We start from the raw sequence: 20,702 nt of genomic DNA, 5'->3' as shown, positions 1-20,702 counted from the left end.
GCCAGATGGCTCAAGTTTCAAGTTTAGTTTATTTATAGCGGACAGTTAAAAACAACAAAAGTTGACCTAAGTGCTGTACAGTGGTAAAACAACTATACAATATATAAGAATGCTCACTTGTTAGCTACTTCCATCACCAGCTCTGGAAAATAAACTACATGTTTAATTATTTTTTACCACTTGCCCGATCGGGCAAGTGAGCTGCTATATTTACTAGCCCAACGTGGCATTATACTAGCCCGGGGCGAGTGGACAATCCTTATTCTTGAGCCCTGTTTATACTTCTACTCCAGGGAAATATTGTACTTTTTACATAAATACATAAATAGATAGATAGATAGATAGATAGATAGATAGATAGATAGATAGATAGATAGATGTACTCTATTGATCCCAAATTGGGAAATTGTTGTGTTACAGCAGCAGCAGGTTTTCCATGCAATGCACAGGAACAGTAAATAAAATGTACATATCAACACTAAAGAAATACATCTACAGAATACACAAAATAAAGAATATATTAGAATACACTATAAATATACCCGACTACTACAACTAACATATAAAATATAAAATATGAATATAGAATAGCATACTATATACATTAGCAAAGTGTACAAGTTACAGTTTTTGTTTTAAAATAAAAATTAAATGAGGTAGTATACAAAACATATATAGAAATATACATAAAAAAATACCATGATATGCTTATATGATGCGGTACTATACTACTAGACTACCCAGAAGTATACAAAGTAAAATTGGCTCCATGTTGACGAAGTCCAACATTAAAATGTTCTATTCATTAGTGATAAAAACATAATAATATAATATTCTATAATTAAATAACACTTTGAAAGTAGCCATTCTGCATGACGAGTACTTTTACTTTTGATGCTTTAAGTACATTTTGCTGATAATTCTTCTGTACTTTTACTTAAGTCACATTTTAAATTCAGTACTTTTACTTATTTTTTTTAATTTCAATTTATTTTTTTTGGTACTTTTACTTAATGAAAGGCTCTGAGTACTTCCTCCACCACTGAAGACAACATTAGATTGTACCTCCTTACATTATTAATGTCCACTAACTTGTTGGTGTGCAGTGGACGTCACAGCTTCACAGTGCTGCTAATGTGTCTGCAGACTTGTGTATTCACTTTCTCAGAACGCAACATGTCCCTGCAGGTAACTGATCACAGACCAAATATCAGGGTCATTTCAGCCTCAGGTGTTGTGAAAACAGACGTGTATCTGTTAACAGTGACCTCTGCAGAGGATGAGCTTCTGACGTAATGGTGTCATTTTGTCTGTTTGCACACAAACATGCTCTCATAAAAGGCATGCTGGGTATCTTTCTCCTTTGTGCTTCGTTCACCTGTTTTCTACAGATTACAAAAAAGAAAAAGAATGATGTATTTATTAATATTCTTACAGATTAATGCAAAATGTATTCGTAATGCAGAAATCATGCTACAAGGATTCAAATGTGTCATCACTTAGATATTATCCTTAAATATTTCTCTTCTTTCAACATCCATGAAATATGCAGGTTATAATTTTTAAAAAGGAAATGATTCCAAATATAGATTTCCAATTTCACAGACTCATAGTTTAGTATCTTAATCATCACCATCTATCAGTAAAAACACGTTATCATACAAATCACTTTCCATTCCAGTAGCTTTTTGCACACATAGCAGACAAAGCAGCCTCACCGTTATCTCTCTAGATGTTTGATTACTGTATATTTGTTAAGCCTTGTATCTTAATCTAAGAGAAGAGAAACCTGAAGTGTTTCCCACTGTGATCTTGAACAACAACCTCCCACCAACGGGTGCTCAACAAAGCTAAAAGCAGCTCAGGTGGGAGTTTGGGGAGCCAAGAAGGACTGAAGGAATTTAGTAAGAACATTGTTTAAGACACACAAACAACAAAGCAGCACTTAAATCATGATGATTGATTTAGCCTCCGCTCACAAAAGCTCTGTGTTTATTCTGGATATTTAAAAATACATGAAACACCATTTTGATACACGAATTTATAAAGCACACAATGTAGTTTAACTGTTTATTTATTTAAATTCTGTATTCTCGTTGTGAACAGTGTCCCCTGGCAGCTTTTAGATGTCATAAAATCTAGTTCAAATTGCTCTACTTCTTTAAATGTGGTGATATTTAATTAACAAAAAACAAAAAAACAATGATGAGCCTTGAAGCAATAAACCACCAAAAAAAAAAAATGTTTTCACAGCCACTCTTAAAGCCTGAAAGCATTGAGTGTTTCCAGTGGAATATTCCTTCACTCATAGTACCATCTCTGTGCTGAGTGTCCAGCTGTAGAACTGGTTTCCTGTGTGAATGCAGGCAGGTTTGAACAGGCTCCGTTCCAGACTGTTTCCAAGGTATTTTCTGTGCGGTTTCCCCACAAACGGCGGCCAAGTGAAGAACTCCGTGACAGATACATCAGACTCTTAATAGTACTGCCTTCATACCACAGGGCTCACCTGGATTAACCTGTGTTAACACACCTGATCTGATCCTATCTGGTTTCACGCGCCTGTTTCTAAACCGTGTTTAACACTCGACTAACAGCAGCAGGTCAGAGGCACGGGTGGACTGAGTAGATGAAAAATTAATGAACATATACAGTATATTACTTACTTTTATATTTTATGTACCTTCGACCACATTTACCTTACAATGTACAATTTGGTTTTAGTTTAAAATAGGCACAATTTATGTATTTTATTGCTTATGATGAAGAGAAAGGCAAATATACTGTATATTAGAAAATAACTTTTTTTATATGTTAAAATGAGCAAATTAAACAAAAAACAATAAACAACGGAGCATAGTGATAATTAAGGCTGAGCATCATCTAATTAATTCACTATCAACACTCTTTGCTCACTCCACCACCCCGACCTTCTCCTCATGTTGTGTTCACTCTAGGGCTGTCCCCAGTACCATTTTTTGGGCTTCGAGGCTTCAGTGAGAAATATTCTAAGGTATTCGAAGGTATTCAAAGCTTCGAAACGTGGTGCAGCGCAGCAGCCTGACGTGTTCTTCTGTCTGTCGGTCTGTTCAGTGCCCGGGACGGCGCCGCTGCCGCACTACTGTACACACAAACACACCTCTACACATAACAAACAGCAATATCCATCTGAGAATAACTAATAATGAATGTTGAATATGAATAATGAATAATGTTGTGGTATTATTCCTTATTTCATGGGCTATTTGGGGATTTATACTTTATTACTACATACTTGTATGAAAAACAAACAAAAAGGAAACATTTCAATACTGATTTGGAGGTCGATTACCATGGCAACGGTCAAAGCTTCGAAGCATTCGGGTCAGCCCTACATTGTCGGTGAGCCGCTGTTGAGGTGTTGCTCAAGCAATCGTTATGTCGTTAATAACACTGGGAACTGGCCAACGGAACATAAACATATACTATGATTGGTTGATGATTCGCTGTGTCATTGGAGCGCTGAAAAACGTTCAGACCAGCTCAACTTTATTTGTTGCGCATGATGCCCGTCACGCAGCGACAAGTGTCGGGTGTCAGTTGACCCACATGTCACCGGCTTCCATTGAAAATGACTTGTCGCCTGTTGATGTGTCGCCCGTAGTGTGAACACAGCATAATGTGTTGAAGCTTCTGCTGACGTCGACTTTATTAAGATTTAATGCTCATGGATGTGTTTATTAGGAGAGTTTCCTCAAAGAGTAGAGCTTCTCCCACTATAAATGGTGAATTCCCTGCCTGAAATATAGCAGAGAGAGACATTTTGTTCAGCTGACCTTAAGGTCACAGTCTCATCTGGTTTAGTAGTTTACAACATAGAACAGCCGCCGAACCTGTAAGAGCCTAATAACATTTATATATATGAAAGCTCAGGAGTCATTCATGCATCTCTTTCTCCTCAGATGAGTCTGTTACAGACTGAAGCTCACAGCCAGCGGCGCTTTGAGGAACAATGATGCGTGATGAAGTGTTAACGCTTAAATGTGCTTAAGATTTTTAGAGCAGAAGTGAAATAATACATTTAATTTCCACACTACTCCATTTTAACCTATTGTACTGTATGTTTAACCCACACAGTAACCAATGATCAGCCCGCTTACTGGAGGCCCAGTCTGTACCATACAGTGGTGGAAGAAGTACTAAATACTACAGTGTAGAAGTACTCTGTTACAAGTAAAAACACTGCATTCCAAATTTTACTTAAGTAAAAGTACAACGGTATTAGCCTCAAAATATACTTAAAGTACATTTCAGAATCATATATATATTATATTATTGGATTATAATTATTGATGCATTAATGTGTTCATCACTTTAATGTTGCAGCTGGTAAAGGTGGAGCTCATTTTAATACTTTATATACTGCTGGGTGGCTCAACCTTTAATAATACATCATAATGTATTAGTTGATTTATAGTTTGTATTAATAATCTGTATCTGAAAAGTAACTTAAGTTATCAAATAAATGTAGCGCAGTGTAACATACAGTATTTGCCTCTGTGATGTAGTTGAGTAAAAGTATAAAGTAGCATAAAATGGAAATACTAGTACAAGTATCTCAAAATTGTACTTAAGTACAGTACTTCAGTAAATGTACTTAGTTACTTCCCACCACTGGTACCATATAGGCCCCACTGAGTCGATGTATCTGGAAGAATGTGCAACTTTCAGACTAAAAGAAGGATGTGGTCATTTGTTTTGGAGATATTCTATCATGGACTGAAGTGTTTGAAATGAGCGGTTGATGGCGCTGGATGAAAATTCAGAGGTTAACTAACGTTATCAGGGTTCAGCCTCTGGGGAACATTAACATCTGTGCAAAATAATAGCTGTCAAAGACGGTTCACTTTAGACCAGCGTCTCTAACCGACCAACCAAACATTAAGATGCTAGTGTGGCTAAAACATCGCTTTTCCATGTAGTTTGGTGGTCACCATCAGCTGATCTTCATGTTTTCTGTTCCAGATGTGAAGGAGGACTTTGCTCCTCCTCTGGCGGGGATGCCCGGACAGTTCCCCGTCTACCTGCGTCTGCCCTACAGGAGAGACTCCTACTTCTGCTTCAAACAGCAGGCCAAACAGGCCACCTTCCTCTCCATCCTGTCAGACTGCATCAGACACCAGAACCAAGGTGAGAGAAGATACAGTCCATCTAAATACTCTACAGTAGAGTTACCATCCTCTGCTACAATATACAACCATGGCAGATGAGTTATTCTTATTTTAGGGCTAGGTATCGTTTGACATGTTGGGATACTGGTGCCAACAGTTTCAGTATTTTTCTTTTTTCGATATCTTGCTTTTTGGGATTATAAACTTGTTTTTCTACAAAATCGTATATTACTATTGAGTGAAATGGAATAAAGCTGAAACAATCCGATTAGTCAACTAGGAGAAAATGAATTAGCAACAGTTTTGATGATCAATTAATTGTTCAATTCATTTTTTTTAAACAAAAATGCCAGAAATTCACTGGTTCCAGTTTCACAAATTGCTGGTTTTCTGACCGTTAAATGATGATAAATTGAATAGCTTTGGGTTTTGGACTTTTGGTTGGTTAAAACAAGACATTTAAAGACATTGTGATGGACAGAGTCAGTATTATATGACATTTTATAGACTGAACGATTAATCGATGATGAAAATAATCGTTGGTTGCAGCCCTGATATGGAATAAAATTGTTCTACCTACAGTATCCTAGTCATTAAAAGTCAAGTCAATTTTATTTGTATAGCCCAACATCAGAGGACTTTACAATCTGTACATGATACGACACACTCTGTCCTTCATAGTACGACCCTCTCATCGGATAAGGTTAAAACTCCCACAGCAGTGCTTGTGGGACATAAACAACAGAGGGTTATTGAGACGCAGTGGTTAAAAGTTATTGTTATTCACGTTGGCAGGACTACTAGGCTTTAATTATACACTGAGACTGAGACCGACCCACCAGCCGAATAATAAAAGAATAACTAACTAATTGAAAGTTAGGGCAAAAAGATGGGTTTTGAGTTTGGATTTAAAGGCCTCCACATCAGACTGTCTGATGTCCATAGGGAGGTTATTCCAGAGGACGGGGGCTCGATAAGAAAAGGCCCTTTTTCACTCTGGGGATAGACAGGAGCCCGGTATTCTGAGAGCGGAGAGTCCTGATTGGAGTACACGGTTCAAGTAGATCCGACAAGTAGGAAGGAGCGTGCCCATTTACAATTTTATAGGTCATCAGAAGCAACTTAAAGTCTGATCTGACGTGGATTGGGAGCCAATGTAATGAAGCTAAAACTGGTGTTATATGGTCAAATTTTCTAGTTTTCGTTAAGATTCTTGCTGCAGCGTTCTTTACAATAATCCAGTCTGGATGATACAAAGGGGTGAATTAAGATCTTTGCAGCAACCATAGATAAAGAAGGCCTGATTTTAGCTATGTTGTGTTAAAAATGACTTAACGTTCATATTTCAATAGATGGTCACTAATGATCCAGAAATGATTTGAGAAGTAACAGCGCTGCATCATCATCACTATCACTTGCAACTGACTGAGTGAACTGAAATTGATCACAGCGGAGTGTTTGAGAGATAGATTTAGGTTGCATAGTATCACTTAAACCACTTTCGACAGTTGCCATGGCAACAGACTCGCCACACCAGCTCCGAGGAGCGGAGACCGACCTTTTTATAATCACGTTGAAGCAGAACATCTCTGCTCTGCGCAGCCGAGCGATTTGATGAAGCTTTGCATCTAATTCACATCGCAGCCTAAAATAAAGAGACTGATGGCACATTATTCTGTCAGTATTTTAACCTGCCTGTATGTATATGTATGTTTTTTTTAATCTCTCCATGTCTTCTTTCTCTGTCAGACTTCCTGAAGAAGAAGACGTGTGAAGTGCAGGCCTTCCTCAAAGCCATCCAGCTCTACAGACAAGACAAAGGCAAATACGAGGCCTGGGACATGCTGATAGGAAGTGATGTCAGGGTACGTCCCAAAACTCTCAACTCATTTTTGGTGTAGTTTGATCCTCAGTAGATGTTGCATTGGCAACAACTGCTCCTCCTGCGGTCTACAAATGCTTAAACCTGAACTACAGCATAACACACAATAATGCGGTTAGAGGAGTACGAGTTAAACAAATGAGATACAACATATTAATCAGTGCGAGGTGTTGGTAGGTACCAGGCTACCTGTTTCCCCCCGTTTCCAGGCTTTATGCTAAGCTAGGCTAACCACGTCTATACTTAAAGAGGAGCTATTATGCTTTTGTGCTTTTTCCCTTTCCTTTGGTGTGTTATATATATTTTTTGTGCATGTAAAGAGGTCTGCAGAGTTACAAAGCCCAAAGTCTACACCAAAGGAAGTAACACTGCTCCTGAACTGCCTGAAACGCCTTGCTTAAAGTCCCGCCTTTTCTTCCGTAACATGGTGATGTCACCAAGTAACACATTTGCATAACACTCTGGTTTGGCACACACTCAAACAAAACTAGTTAGAGCGGGGCTGGAGCGGAGTCTGAAGAGTTTGGTTCGATTGACCAATTTGCACTCGGTGGCTCACGTTACTTGGAAAGGGAGGAGTGGGCAGAGGGGTACTCAGTGGTTGCAATCTGCAACCATACCGCTAGATGCAGCCAAATCCTACACACTGTACCTTTTAAGAAGAATAAAACACACAAAAATAGAAATAAATTCAAATAAATAGAAAGTAGAAAAAATGCACAAAGTAAAATCTAAACAGGTGGGTCTTAAGCTGATTTTTAAAGGTGTCCACATATATTAAGTGTCTACATCCAAGAAAATGAAAGACAAAAAGAATTTGTATCGATATTTCTGTTTTTGTGCGTACTAAATGTCTTGCGATTTAATTTTTATTTATCTGTGTCTTTAAAGCTGAAAATCAGCCCTCAAAGCCCATCGTCATTGTTTCATTAATAGTCTATAATATGCTGGAGTTCAGAGACGAAACAATCAACATCTAAAAATAAGAAGCTTCCACTGTTTCCTATTTCCAGACTGCAGTGTATTTGCATGATGGAAGGATGCAGGGCGTGTACTAATCAGAGTCACGACTCATTTGCATCGTCTCACTCGGTTTGCTTTTAATCTTCCGGCAGCAGAGAAAAACTGAGTAAACATGGGAGGAGAGGAGGTTTTGTTCACTCAGACCGTCCTCCTTCCTCTCTTTTTCTCTTCCTTCTTCCTCCTTCCCTGTGCTCTCTGCTCCTTCCTGACGTTTTCCTCCCTGTTCTCTTTAAAGCAGAGCAGGAATCCTCCCACATAATGACCGTGTAAATGCTCCATTGTGTTGTTGTTCGCTCACATTGTGTTTAGTCAAGGTGAGCACATTGTGTTTAGTCAAGGTGAGAGGAAGTTTGACTTGCTGCAGGAAACACACACACACACACACACCATTTAAAGTCAATTTTGTTTTAACAATAAGTCAGACATTTCCTGTTTTCTCTCGTGCGTTCATACACTTGTAGTAAAAGTAAATACCGAAGTACACATGCTTGCACTCACTCACCGGCATTTTTTTCTTCTTACACATAGCTCTCGTCTGACGCACACACACACACACACACAACCCACACCCACGAATCAGAGCTGAGACATGAAAGGAATGAATGAAATGTCGGCAGCAGAAACACAAAGTTTCACTGAGTTTTATCACCAGAGTTGCAAAATCATAAATCAGTCAAGTTGTCAGACTTGACAAACAGTTATTTGGATAGAAAGTGGGGTGTGTGTGTGTGTGTGTGTGTGTGTGTGTGTTGTGTGTGTGTGTGTGTGTGTGTGTGACTGTTCACTTGCATGTTTAGTAATCATTTAAGTCATTTATAAAAAAAAAGACAATACCAGCTGGAGTAAGTTGCAAAAAACCTCCACATCCCCCAAAATAGCAAAGACGTGTCCTCACTGGTAACTACAGTCCTGCCTCTGCCTGTTCCTGTTAGCATTCGGTTATTTAAAGGGGATCTATTGTGCTTATTTTCAGGTGCATACTTGTCTTTTGGGTTTCAACCAGAACATGTTTACACGCTGTAATGTTAAAAAAACACTTTATTTTTCTCATACCGGCTGTGCTGCAGCACCTCTTTTCACCCTCGGTCTGAAACGCTCTGTTTGAGCTCCTGCCCCGCCCTCCAGAAAAGCCCGGTCTGCTCTGATTGGTCAGCTGGCCCACTCTGTTGTGATTGGTCAACCAAACCAAACTCTTCAGACTCCGCTTCAGCTACGCTCTTAACTAGCTTTGTTTGAGGACATACCAAACTAGCCGCTGTGCAAATGTGTTACTTAGTGACATCATCACGTTACAGAAGAAAAGGCAGGACTTCAAGCAAGATGTTTCAGGCAGTTCAGGAGCAGCGTTTCTGTGAGGGAGAGTAACTCCCTTTGGACAAAAAGCACAAAAGCACAATAAGTCCTCTTTAAAAAAACGTGATGGATTTCAGTAACACTTTGTTGAAATCTAGGATTGGATTTAGTGTGGAGGATTTCTTCACATCTTGAGCTTTTTCTTCAATATTTTCTCATGAACTTCTGCACTTTTGAATGAAGAAACATCTGGCACATGTACCCCATCACAATCCTTCTCGATGTGTATTTTGATGCCGATCCAGCTCTGAGTTCTTTCTACTTTGGGTTATTTAACCAAGGCTGGATTACTAACCGAGCAAAACTATTTCAAACATTTTACTGGCTAAATTTCAGCAGCAAGCACCCACAAAATTTCCTCTGAAAATGTTGCCTTTTTCTCATTCCAAATGTATAAGGTGATATGCACCATTAAAACACAATATCAATGAAAATAGTAAAGGTGTTAAGGTGGATCTTGAGGCTCCGTCTTTTGTTTTAAGACCTTTGATATTTCAGTCAATGCTATGCTTATAATACATATTCTCAAATGAATTCATGTTGTGTAATCAAATCAGAACTAGACTAACTTTGGGGCCTGAATAGAGTCTCACTGTTCATTTTACCCCCAAAGCCCCTCAGTTGATTAACCTGGAGTTTTGAAGCCAATACTGATGTCAATATTGGGAGTTTTTAAAAAAAATAAATTATATTTGTGGGTTGTATTTAAAAAAACAAACAAAAAAAACCAATTTTGATACAGATTAGATTTAAGATCTGTGACCAAGATACAAACTAAATGGGACATTTTAAAGTGTAAAAGAAACTTGTCAGTGCTCTAATGAAGGCACCCATTGTAAAATTATTTGATTTCAAACCTAGTTTGGCATTTCTGTGCTGTAATTTATTGTTTATTAATAAATACATATCTGCAATAAGCAAATATGGGAGCCAATTTATGGGTCTTGCTTTATTATATACTATATAGTGCATCTTCTTAAATTAATTTGTGTTTTATAACTAGACTAACTTTAGCACTAGAATATAGGACTGTCTAGTTGGATAATATTTGACCATTAATTAGACAAAAAAAGAAATCCAACAATATCACTTTGGGTTTTGGTAACCTGAGATATTTTAGACAGCTTTAAATGCTTAATGATGTGTTGAAATAAATACTAATTTCAGTCCTGTGTGTGTGTGTGTGTGTGTTTGCAGGTGATGGCCAACGTGGTGATGGAGCAGCTGCTGCCGTCTCTAGAGAAAGACATGCTGCCTCGCCTCAAAGCCAAGAAGACGGAGAAGAAGAGAGTCTGGTTCGCTGTGAGTCACTCTGTTAACTTGATACCTTTTATATCCTTCATGACTGATGATGCTGCCGGTTCCTTGTCGGTGCAAATGAAAACTAATTGTTTTCATTTGCAAATTGGCACACAAGCAGCATTTTAATCCATGTAAATGTACGTTTCGGCGTTCTATTTGATGGAGTTTGCTAACAAGTTTAACCCAGTTAAATCTGAAATGATACATTATGCATTCATGCTGTGGGCCATTCCCTTCCTGTCTCTATTGTAAAATCTTCATATAAGACATGAAGAGAACAGAAAACTTTATTTGTGAAATGACCTGTGTTTGATGAATTGGTGCCTGATTGTGTCTAGACGGTGGAGGCGGCATACGTCCTGATCCAGGAGCATCTGCTGGAGGGACTTACCGCGCTGAAAGAGGAGTGTCGAACGTCGGTCCGGCAGCAGGAGGTGCTCATCCACTCCGACATGGACCAGATCCTCAACTCCAGACAGCAGCTGGAGGAAAAAGTCCGAGGTAACGTTAAACCTTATTGCTGACTGATACTCGGTGCTGTCAAACACAGGATGAGCTGCATTCCTCTGTGATGAATGTGAATGAAACTGGCTCTGGGTTCCGGTTGGTTACTGAGAATAAACTTTTTATTTCTTCCTCCAGCCAAAGTGTCGGAGCCAGCGGAGAAGCTGTGCTCCGAGTCCGTCCAGCCGTACCTCGCCTCCGTCCTGGAGGAGCTGATGGAGCCTGTCAGCTCTGGTTTCCAGGAGGGACGGCAGCTGAGTGAAAACACGATGGACCAGGTGTGTCAGCTGCTAGAAGACAACGAGCAACTGAAGAAGGTTTGTTCATAATGAAAGTCCCCTCGTGTTTTTTCTCTGTTATCGAAGACAAAACCTGACTTCATAAGAAATGAATAAGAAATAATTATCAGGAATAATTATTTTTTACTGTCTCCTCAAGATTTAGTTTTCTATTTGCTGAATATATAGCACAGAGTTTTCCTCTCAAGTGTGGCCTAGTTTACTTTTCCATAAATACTCATCTAAAAAGTCGTCTACCCAACATTTTTTCCACCATGATGAAAACCTGTTGACTTTAGGAATGGTCATATTGGCCCAGCAGATGACACAAAGAAAAAAAAACACATTCTAAAACAATTTTGTTTACACTCTAACAATATGTTTAGGGAATTTCAACAACAAAAAAAGACAAAATCTGAAGTATATCCACATCTCTGTTCAAAAACAGATCAAAGCTGTAGAGCTGAAATGAACAGCTGATTATTGATCAGTCTTATGTGATAGTAAATTGGATATCTTTGGCTTTTAGACTGTCGGTCGGATTAAATAAGCTATTTGAAGACGTCACCTTAAGCTTTAGGAAATTGTGATTTTTTGTTATTTCGTTAATTCGTTATTTTCTTAGACCAAACGATTCATCGAGAAAATAATCGACACGTGAATAGATAATGAAAATAATTGTTAGCTGCAACACTACAAAATCCATGCAGATCATTTAGATCAGATAGTCCACAGTCAGCACTAACTGGTAGCAGCCAGTCAGGTTATTGCTAAAACAACGTCCAACGTTGCATCACCACTGTAAACAAAAGACCGTGTAGGCGTTATAGAGCAGGGGTCGGCAACCTTTTTGATATGAAGTCCCATTTTTAAAATGTCTTGTTAATCAGTGCACCATATCAGCATTAAGGTTAACATTAAGTTTAATTATGACACGAACCCTCCAACAATCTTGTCCATCAGCAGTAAACTTAACCAACTGTGCCAAGAAGGAAACGAGAACTAGCCAATCAGAGGCAGAGTAGGGCGGGTCTTCACGGAATGCAGGTGGGGGAAAAAAAACAATCAAACTACCGTAAATAACAGGCCGTGCAACTGCCAATGGCTGTCAAAAAGTTAATTTGGCATGTGGATTAGAGGGCACTTCAACATTTCCAAAAAAAACTCTCTTGCTTGTTGCTAGTGTACCATTGGTTAAGCTACTGCGTGCCAATGGTGGCACATGTGCCTAAGGTTGCCTACCCCTGGGTTAGAGAGAAACATTATAACCTCACAATTCAGTATTTGTAGGCACCTCAATACCAAAACGCAGCGGCTAACTCTCTGGGTGCTCCTCCCTAACTGATTGAAGTAGACTGACTGCAACCTGTAACTTTAGTTCCTACTGTTACATTTGCTTGACATTAATTTGAACCTGATACCAAATAAGTCATTTTTAGGCCCAAATTTGTTTAGTTTCCCTGCCGTGCTCCTTTCTGCTCACCCCTTCAAAATAAGTGTTACCCCCAGCTGTATCTACTAAAAGAGCTGAACAGGCTGTTCTTTAAACCCCCTACTTTTTCTCTATCTCTCAGACTCTTGCTAACATGGCGAGACCGGACCTGCTGAGCTGCTACCAGAATATCGGCTCCCTGCAGGAGAAACTGCAGCACCTGCAGGAGAGATTCGGTTTCTCCAACATCACAGGAGTGATCCACAGCGCTCAGATTGACCTGCAGCAGGTACACACACACACACACACTCATTTATTTCAGTACTGTGCTTAAGTACAGCTCTGAGGTTGTTGTACTTTATTTGAGTACATTTATTCATCAGCCTTAGATACTAGTTTCCTTTCAGACTAAGTTTCAACATTAAAAAAACATCCGAGAAGGTTGTTAACTAGTGGGTACCAAACTTTTTTGCCTGTGACCTCAGTTTGGGCCTCTTCTTGTCATGCTTCAGATGTCTATGAGTTGTTAGCAGTTCCACCACACAAAAGCAAATATTAGAGAAAACAAACACTAATTTGTGTATTTAGAGGAGGCATATTTACTTGCGTTACTGCTGAAACTTCTGTGCTTTTACTTAAAGCTGCAGTACGTAGAATTGGAGCAAATATGTTTTTAAAAAAAAGCTATTTTAATAAAACAACCAATCAGAGCCGAGCTGGAGCCTTGCTGTCTCTGAGCAGCTGTCAATCACTCATAAACTCAGATCAAACGGTCAAACTAGGCAGCGCTGATCAAATATGAATCAATATTCTGTTACTGTAATGCCTATTTCTCACCTCAAATGTTTTCAGAAACATCTTGTAGTGTACTGTTTAGCTATAAAATGAGAAAGCTTGCTCCGGCAGGTGGGCGGTGCTTGGTATTTCCTCAACTGATCTCAACATGGCTGCCAGGCCACAAACTTTATCATTTTACAGCAAAACAGTACACTACAAGATGTTTCTGAAAACATTTGAGGTGAGAAATAGGCATTACAGTAACAGAGTATTGATTCATATTTGATCAGCGCTGCCTAGTTTGACCGATTGATCGGAGTTCGCTAGTAATTGACAGCTGCCTCCGTTAAATGAACAGCCAATAGGAACGCTCTCTCTCTGAAATGACCTGTGATCGGCCAAAGTCTCCCGTCACGGGCTAGATTTTTTAAAGCCTAAGTGGGTGCAGAAGTCTAGTTTTCTCTCAAAACACTTACAATATGCTGAAAGTTTATTATGGGATTTTTGCCCAATGATGCCAGAAATATTCAGCCTACTGCAGGTCTCAGTAGGATTATAAATACATTACTTTCACTTGGGTGTATTTTTACATTGTTGTACTGGTATTTTAACGCCATTAAAAGAGCTTCTACCACTGATACACACACAGTATGATTTGTGTTCATTCACCGTCTCCTCCTTCAGACCACTCAGCTCTCATTTAGAGTGGGCGGAGGAATTTCTCTGAGTAATTTTATTAGCCAACATTCATGACACACTTGTGATTGTAACGTATGTTCCTTCAATACATTGACTCGGCACTTCAGTGTTGAAACAATGAAAAAACTTGTTGTGTGGACACAGGATGGATCTGCTGCTGATATTTCACAATGATGGGATTTCCAGCTGCTTTTTTTCCACTCTGTATTTGGGGCATTAAACTGCTGTCTGACCTGATCTAATCTCATCCTGTGTGTGTGTGTGTGTGTTTCAGATGACTGAGAATGCAGCCTACACGTTCGAGCAGCTGCTCAACAAAGCCGTCCAGGACAACCCGGACAACCCCGGCCCTGCCATCGAGAAGGCCAAACACAGAGTGCTCAAGGTCAGATTGTCATTTATAACACGAGAACACGAAAACCTCATTGATGCTGGAACTGGATTTGTTTTAATTAATGAAGCTGAATTAGTTTTTATCAACAGTTTTAAAGGGAAAAGAGATCATTCTGGCATCCTCTTGTGTTTCTGAACGATTCTGTGTAACATTTTAATGAATTATAGAAGAACATTACTGCCATTTAAAAAAATTCAGACAGAGAGAGAGACACGAGAGAGGGAGAGAAAGACGAGAGAGGGACAGACGAGAGAGAGGGAAGTGAGAGAGACAAGAGAGGGGAGAGGGATGGACGAGAGAGAGGGATAAGAGAAGGACGAGAGAGGGACAAGAGAGATAGACAAGAGGGATGAGAGAGGGAGAGAAAGACGGGACAGGGGAGAGAAGGGAGAGAAAAAGAAGAGAGAAGGATGGATGAGAGAGGGAGGGAGAGGGAAGTGAGAGGAACGAAGGATGAGAGAGGGACGAGAGAGAGGGAAGTGTGAGGAACGAGGGATGGGAGAAAGAGAGAGGGATGAGAGAGGGAAAGAGAGTGGGATGAGAGAGGAAAGAGTGGGAAGTAAGAGGGACGAGAGGGATGAGAGAGGGAAGTGAGAGGAACGAGGGACAAGAGAGGGATGAGAGAAAGTGAGAGGAACGAGGGACAGAAGAATAAGAGGGGGAGAGAAAGAGAGAAGCGAGAGGAAAGAGGAAAGAGAGAGAGGAAGTTAGAGGAAAGAGGAACAGGAGAATGAGAGAGACAAGAGGAACTAGAAAAGGGAGAGAGAAGGAAGAGAGAGGGGGAGGTATGAGAGAGGGAAGTGACAGGAACGAGGGACGGGAGAAAGAGAGAGACAAGAGGAACGAGGGAGATGAGAGAGGGATGGAGGGATGAAGGGGGAGAGACGTCTGCACAACTACAATCAGTATAAATCACAGTTGAAGCAGGAAAGCAGCGGCTCTGCACTGCAAAAGACATTTACAACAGACGGACTCTTGTTGACCCTGAATCTTCATGTAGTGATGCTGCAGTTGAAATGTGATCATACCTGAGATAAATAAATAAAAAGACCTCCTGTCTCTCCTCTGTGTGTCCTGCAGCAATATGACTATGACAGCAGCACGGTGAGGAAGAGGATCTCCAGGGAGGCTCTTGTCTCCGTCACTCTGCCCTTCATCAAGAAGAGCCTGGCCCCCACCTGCAAAACTGTGAGTCACACACACACACACATCTAAACAGTGTCCTCTAAAACATTACATTTCAGCAGAAATTAACATCATTTTAAATAAGTTTAATTCTTCTGAAAGCTACGATGGTGAGTTTCATTCAGCATCCACGTAGTTTCAGAACATGACCTCAGTGTGTCTCTCTGTACAGGAGCTTCAGGAACTCGAGCAGACAGTAGACGCCGACCACTCCAACTTCATCCATGTACAGAACGTTTATGAGAACATCCTCCTGCAATCTCTGGACAAGGAGGTCACTAAAGGTACGACACACTGATGATGACACATCAGCATCATTCTCCCTCACGGAGACGCCCTCTAATCCTTCCCGTTTTCCTCCTGCAGTGATGAAGGAGGCGGCCAGCCTGAAGAAGTTCAACCTGTTCACAGACAGCAGAGACCTGCTCAGTCAGTCCAGCCGCTCCAGCCTCTCGTCCTCGCCCGTCTCCACTCCGGGCAGCCCCGCCATGGTGCTCGCCTCCCCCGCCAACGCCTCCTCTGAGCCCCAGCCGCCGTCTCCTCTTGTGGTCAACGGTGTGTCGTCCGGGTCCCAGAAGGAGGATGTCGATGTCGAGACACCTCTGGGGAAGGTTGAAGAAAACGATGCAGCGGTCAGTGAGGAGGTGGAGGCAACGCCGCCCAAAGCAGAAGAAGAAGTCTTCCAAACTGTGAAGGCAGAAGAAGCAGGCGCCCCTGTTGCACTCGAGACGATCAACCAGAGTGAGACGCAGGAAGTGAATGTAGAAACAGCTCCAGAGACCCAAGAGGAGGTGATTTCGGTCAAAACAGAAACGGTCGAGACGGCTGCTGAGCCTCAGACGCAGAGCACAGACGCTCCAAAAGAGGTAGAAACCACTTTGTCAGAAACCCCAACTGTTGTAGAAAGCGTAAAGACAGACGTAGAAGCAGCAGCAGCAGCAGCACAGATAGAAGCTCCCATACCGAGTCCTGATCCTACTAATGAACCAGTAGCAGAAGGTGCCCAGGCTATAGCCGGCAGTGAAGAAGAGACACACTGTGGAAGCTCAGAACTCGAGTCAGAGGCTCCCTCTAGTGGTCAAACACCTGCACTCACATCTGCAGACATCAGCCTGGACCTGAAGCGACGGGAAGCAGCGTCACTTACCTTCTCAGATCCCAATTCTCTGGACGTGTCGGTGGGAAGCGAGTCGGCCCCGTCAGACATCGAGTCCACGGAGGAAGTGAAAACAAGGAGCAGTGAGGACGAAGTCTCAACGACCTCTGACGTCTTGGAGGACGAGGCTAAGTCACCTGTGAGCTCAGGAGCCACAGCTGGGGAGAAAACCGCAGGGGACGAACCGTCTGCTCAGGCCCAGACAGAAGCTGTAGGCGGGGACGTGGAGGCGGGTGCGAGCGTGGAGCCATCGGTGGAGGCAGAAGATGTTAAAACCACTCAGCCTTCTGAGCCCGCCAAGGAAGAGACCTCCTCCGGCCCTGAAGCCCAGCCCGTCGACTCCATCCAGCAGATCCGTGACCTGGTGGAGGAGGTGATCGAGGTGGAGGAGCTGGTGCAGCGTTACCCGAGCGGAATTCCAAAAGACGAGGAGTGAGGCATCATGATTAATCACAACTGCAGTACTGTTCTTTTCAGCAAGATAAGGGACAAATTCATTAAGGATGTTCTACTGTGTTCTGCTGAAGGGAACCAGATTATGACCAGAACAGAACGGTAACCTCAAACTGTCCTGGACTCCAATCATTTGTTCTCAGAGCAGAAATAGGAAAAAAGACTCCTGAGAAACGTTCACAAACACTTCCATGAACATGAAAAAAAAACAACATATGCATGAAATAATGGTAAATTATTTATACTAATCATTTACACAAATCAATATATCAGCTGTGTCAGGTGTGTCAAACCAACAGGTCTGTTTCATTCAGTGAATCTCTTTCAACACTACAATTAGTTTAGCACCAAATTGTTTTAGAGAACTTAAGATTTAGAACTATTTTACTAAGATTGTGAAGTTTCTGGAAATGTCATTATGCTGTGGTAGATTATGAATTTATTTGAAAGGAATAGTTAGACCTTTTGGACATTTTTCTTATGCGCTGTCTTTCTGACAGTAGGATGTGAAGATGGATGTCATTTCTGTATGTGAGCTGGAGTGCAGGGGGAAACAGCTAGCCTGGCTCTGTCCAAAGATCAAAAATACAGCTAGCGACACCTCTTAAGCTCAATATATAATACCATTACATATAATACAATATATAATAATAATTCATACATTGTATCATATGTTTCTTGAATTTGTAGAGAAACGGAAATGTACAAATTGTGGTTTTCAAAGGAATTTACGTGTTGAAACTATTTCTTAACAAACCACTTGTGTTGTTACAAGTGGTGGAAGAAGTAACTTAAGTAAAACTTGCAGTATAAATGTACTGCATTACAAATAAGTTTGGATTTAGACATCTTACTTTAGTAAAAGTATTCAAGTATTAGCAGCTTAAAGGGATAGTTTGGGTGTTTTGAAGTGGGGTTGTATGAGGTACGTAGCCATAGTAGGTGTATTACCTACAGTAGATTGCGGTCGGCATGCCTCCAGTTTGCACAAACAGACAAAAGCACCGGCACCAGAGCAAAGCAAAACAGTGCTGTGGACAGGGCGTGTAGAAAAACGCATTTTAGCCACCTAAAAGAAAGCCCACCTAATAAAATCTATATCAGTTTAAGTGTACGCTATATTTAGAATATTTTCTGACGGTGAACTGAACTGAAAGTGAAACGTATTTATACTGTTTTTGTCATCTGAGTCTGGTGGCTTTGTTGAGAGCAAAGATAAGTTTCACTTTCAGTTCAGTTCCCCGTCGGAACGGAGAAGGAAAGGTCCGTCTGACGGAAAGATAAAACAGTGAAAATATTCTAAATGTAGCGTACACTTAGACTGATATAGATTTGTTTAAGTGGCTAAAATAAGTTTTTCTGCCGTCCCCGTCCACAGCACTGTATTGCTTTGCTCCGGTGTTTATACTCCTGTCTGCCGACCATCATCTACTGTAAGTAATATACCTACTTTGGACAAGTACCTCCTACAAACCCACTTCAAAACACCCAAACTGTCCATTTAAAATATCAAAAGTAAAAGTAATCATTATGCTATTGCTCTATTCAATGTGATAGTGTATCTATAGCAATGAAGCATATTTTATAATCAGATCCTATGTTTTCCAAGTAATATTTTAATCTGAAAAGAAAACTATAGCTGTCATATAAATGTAGTGGAGTAAAAAAGAAAAATATTTCCTTTTGAAACATGGTGAAGAACGAGTATAAAGTAGCAGAAATACTAGTAAAATACAAAAAAAACTGTACTTAAGTACAGAACTTGAGTTAATGTACTTAGTTACTTTCCACCATTAGTTGTTAGATACACTGCTGTTCATTAAGAAATAGTTCCAGTACGTAACTCCCCCTAAAAACCACAAATTGCTGTTTTTACTTCTCTGTTAGTGTACAGATTAAACAAAGAAGATACAAGATGTTAATTAGTTTTAGTTAGTTTAGCTAGTTAATTAGCTTTAGAGGTGTTTGTAGGTTTATTATTTAACCAGGCGAGCCGTTTCCCACTGTTAAACTAAACTAAACTAAGCTAAGCTAAACTAAACAAGTCCCAAGTCCTGATTCCAGCTCTGTACTTGACACTCAGACATGAGATTGATATCCATCTGAACATCTCACTCTCGGGGGGGGGAAAGCGAATTAACTAATTCCCAAAAAATGTTCTTTAAACATACTACATGAGAATGCCTCCTCATTAGTGTCACACATTATTTTTTTTAAATCGGTGAGTTTTAAGATTGTTTAGAAATCACTATAACAGATATTTTAATATATTATTATACCACATGCGCTGGATAAATACCACTTCCAAATTCAGATTGAATCCGTAGTTTAGGCACATCTGTTTCTCCTTAATGTGATTCTTTTTGACCTACCGAAGGACTTTCTTTTAACTAAAAAGGAAACTGAAGAAGTAGCTCCTCAAAGTGCCTTTACAGTACCTCCATATTGCCTCCACGTGCCTAACGTCACGTGATGAAGGAAACCAACCTCCGTCGTCATGTGGATGCGGTTGCCGTAGAGACCGGTCCGAGTCTGAACACCTGTGCCTTTTTTACCTGTGTGGAGCATCTTACGCAGACGTGGTTAGTAGGACAGTTTACAGTGCGAGTACATTTGACCATTTACTGTCCACCACATGGCTGTTGCTTAATGGAAACATTGTGTGGAAATATGAATAATAAAATAAGAGTCTATAAAACAAACATACCCTCAAACTATTTCTGTGTGAACTTTCTACTCTCTGGTTTCAATGTCGGGAAAACAACACAAACAATAAATGGTTTTATTTGCCAATAAAACAAATAAAGCATGAAGCTTTTTATTTATTTATGGTCCACAACTTTTTTATTTAGTTTTTAAACCAATCACAGACACAGTGTGCTGAGACATATCAAAAACCTGCAAGTAATCCAACATCTGTGACAGATTACATACTAAATACAGCTCGACTACAATAATATGCCTTCCATTTATTTGATATATCGCACCACAGAGAAAAAATATCTCGTATTTCAGCGAGCCAGCAGCGCTCCAGGCACATCAAGGACAAGATAAAGAATATAAATAAATTATTTAACATTTGTTCATATTTAAGACACATTTTTCAAGATAAGACGA

The 20,702-nt window shown here is 40.3% G+C and overlaps 2 protein-coding genes across 2 annotated transcripts in view; one reads left to right on the top strand and one right to left on the bottom strand.

Annotated features, from left to right (window-relative positions):
- Window positions 1-1,051, bottom strand: part of orc1 (origin recognition complex, subunit 1) — a 303,843-nt gene extending 302,792 nt beyond the window's left edge. The window contains exon 1 of the mRNA XM_074636380.1: window positions 1,032-1,051. The gene's annotated coding sequence lies outside the window, so the exon portion shown is untranslated. The remainder of the gene's footprint in view (window positions 1-1,031) is intronic.
- Window positions 1-20,287, top strand: part of LOC141768259 (protein Niban 1-like) — a 48,112-nt gene extending 27,825 nt beyond the window's left edge. Inside the window, exons 5-14 of the mRNA XM_074636379.1 lie at window positions 5,002-5,166; window positions 6,897-7,012; window positions 10,603-10,707; window positions 11,046-11,208; window positions 11,350-11,528; window positions 13,064-13,210; window positions 14,672-14,782; window positions 15,872-15,979; window positions 16,149-16,260; window positions 16,343-20,287. Of these exons, the coding sequence (XP_074492480.1) occupies window positions 5,002-5,166; window positions 6,897-7,012; window positions 10,603-10,707; window positions 11,046-11,208; window positions 11,350-11,528; window positions 13,064-13,210; window positions 14,672-14,782; window positions 15,872-15,979; window positions 16,149-16,260; window positions 16,343-17,568 (2,432 nt within the window). The 3' untranslated portion in view covers window positions 17,569-20,287. The remainder of the gene's footprint in view (window positions 1-5,001; window positions 5,167-6,896; window positions 7,013-10,602; window positions 10,708-11,045; window positions 11,209-11,349; window positions 11,529-13,063; window positions 13,211-14,671; window positions 14,783-15,871; window positions 15,980-16,148; window positions 16,261-16,342) is intronic.
- Window positions 20,288-20,702: the final 415 nt, after the last annotated feature.

Source organism: Sebastes fasciatus, chromosome 5 (assembly GCF_043250625.1).
Source record: "Sebastes fasciatus isolate fSebFas1 chromosome 5, fSebFas1.pri, whole genome shotgun sequence".
Lineage (NCBI taxonomy): Eukaryota > Metazoa > Chordata > Actinopteri > Perciformes > Sebastidae > Sebastes > Sebastes fasciatus.
The sequence above is the reverse complement of the archived record's forward strand: the minus strand, read 5'-3'. Positions and strand labels throughout refer to the sequence as shown.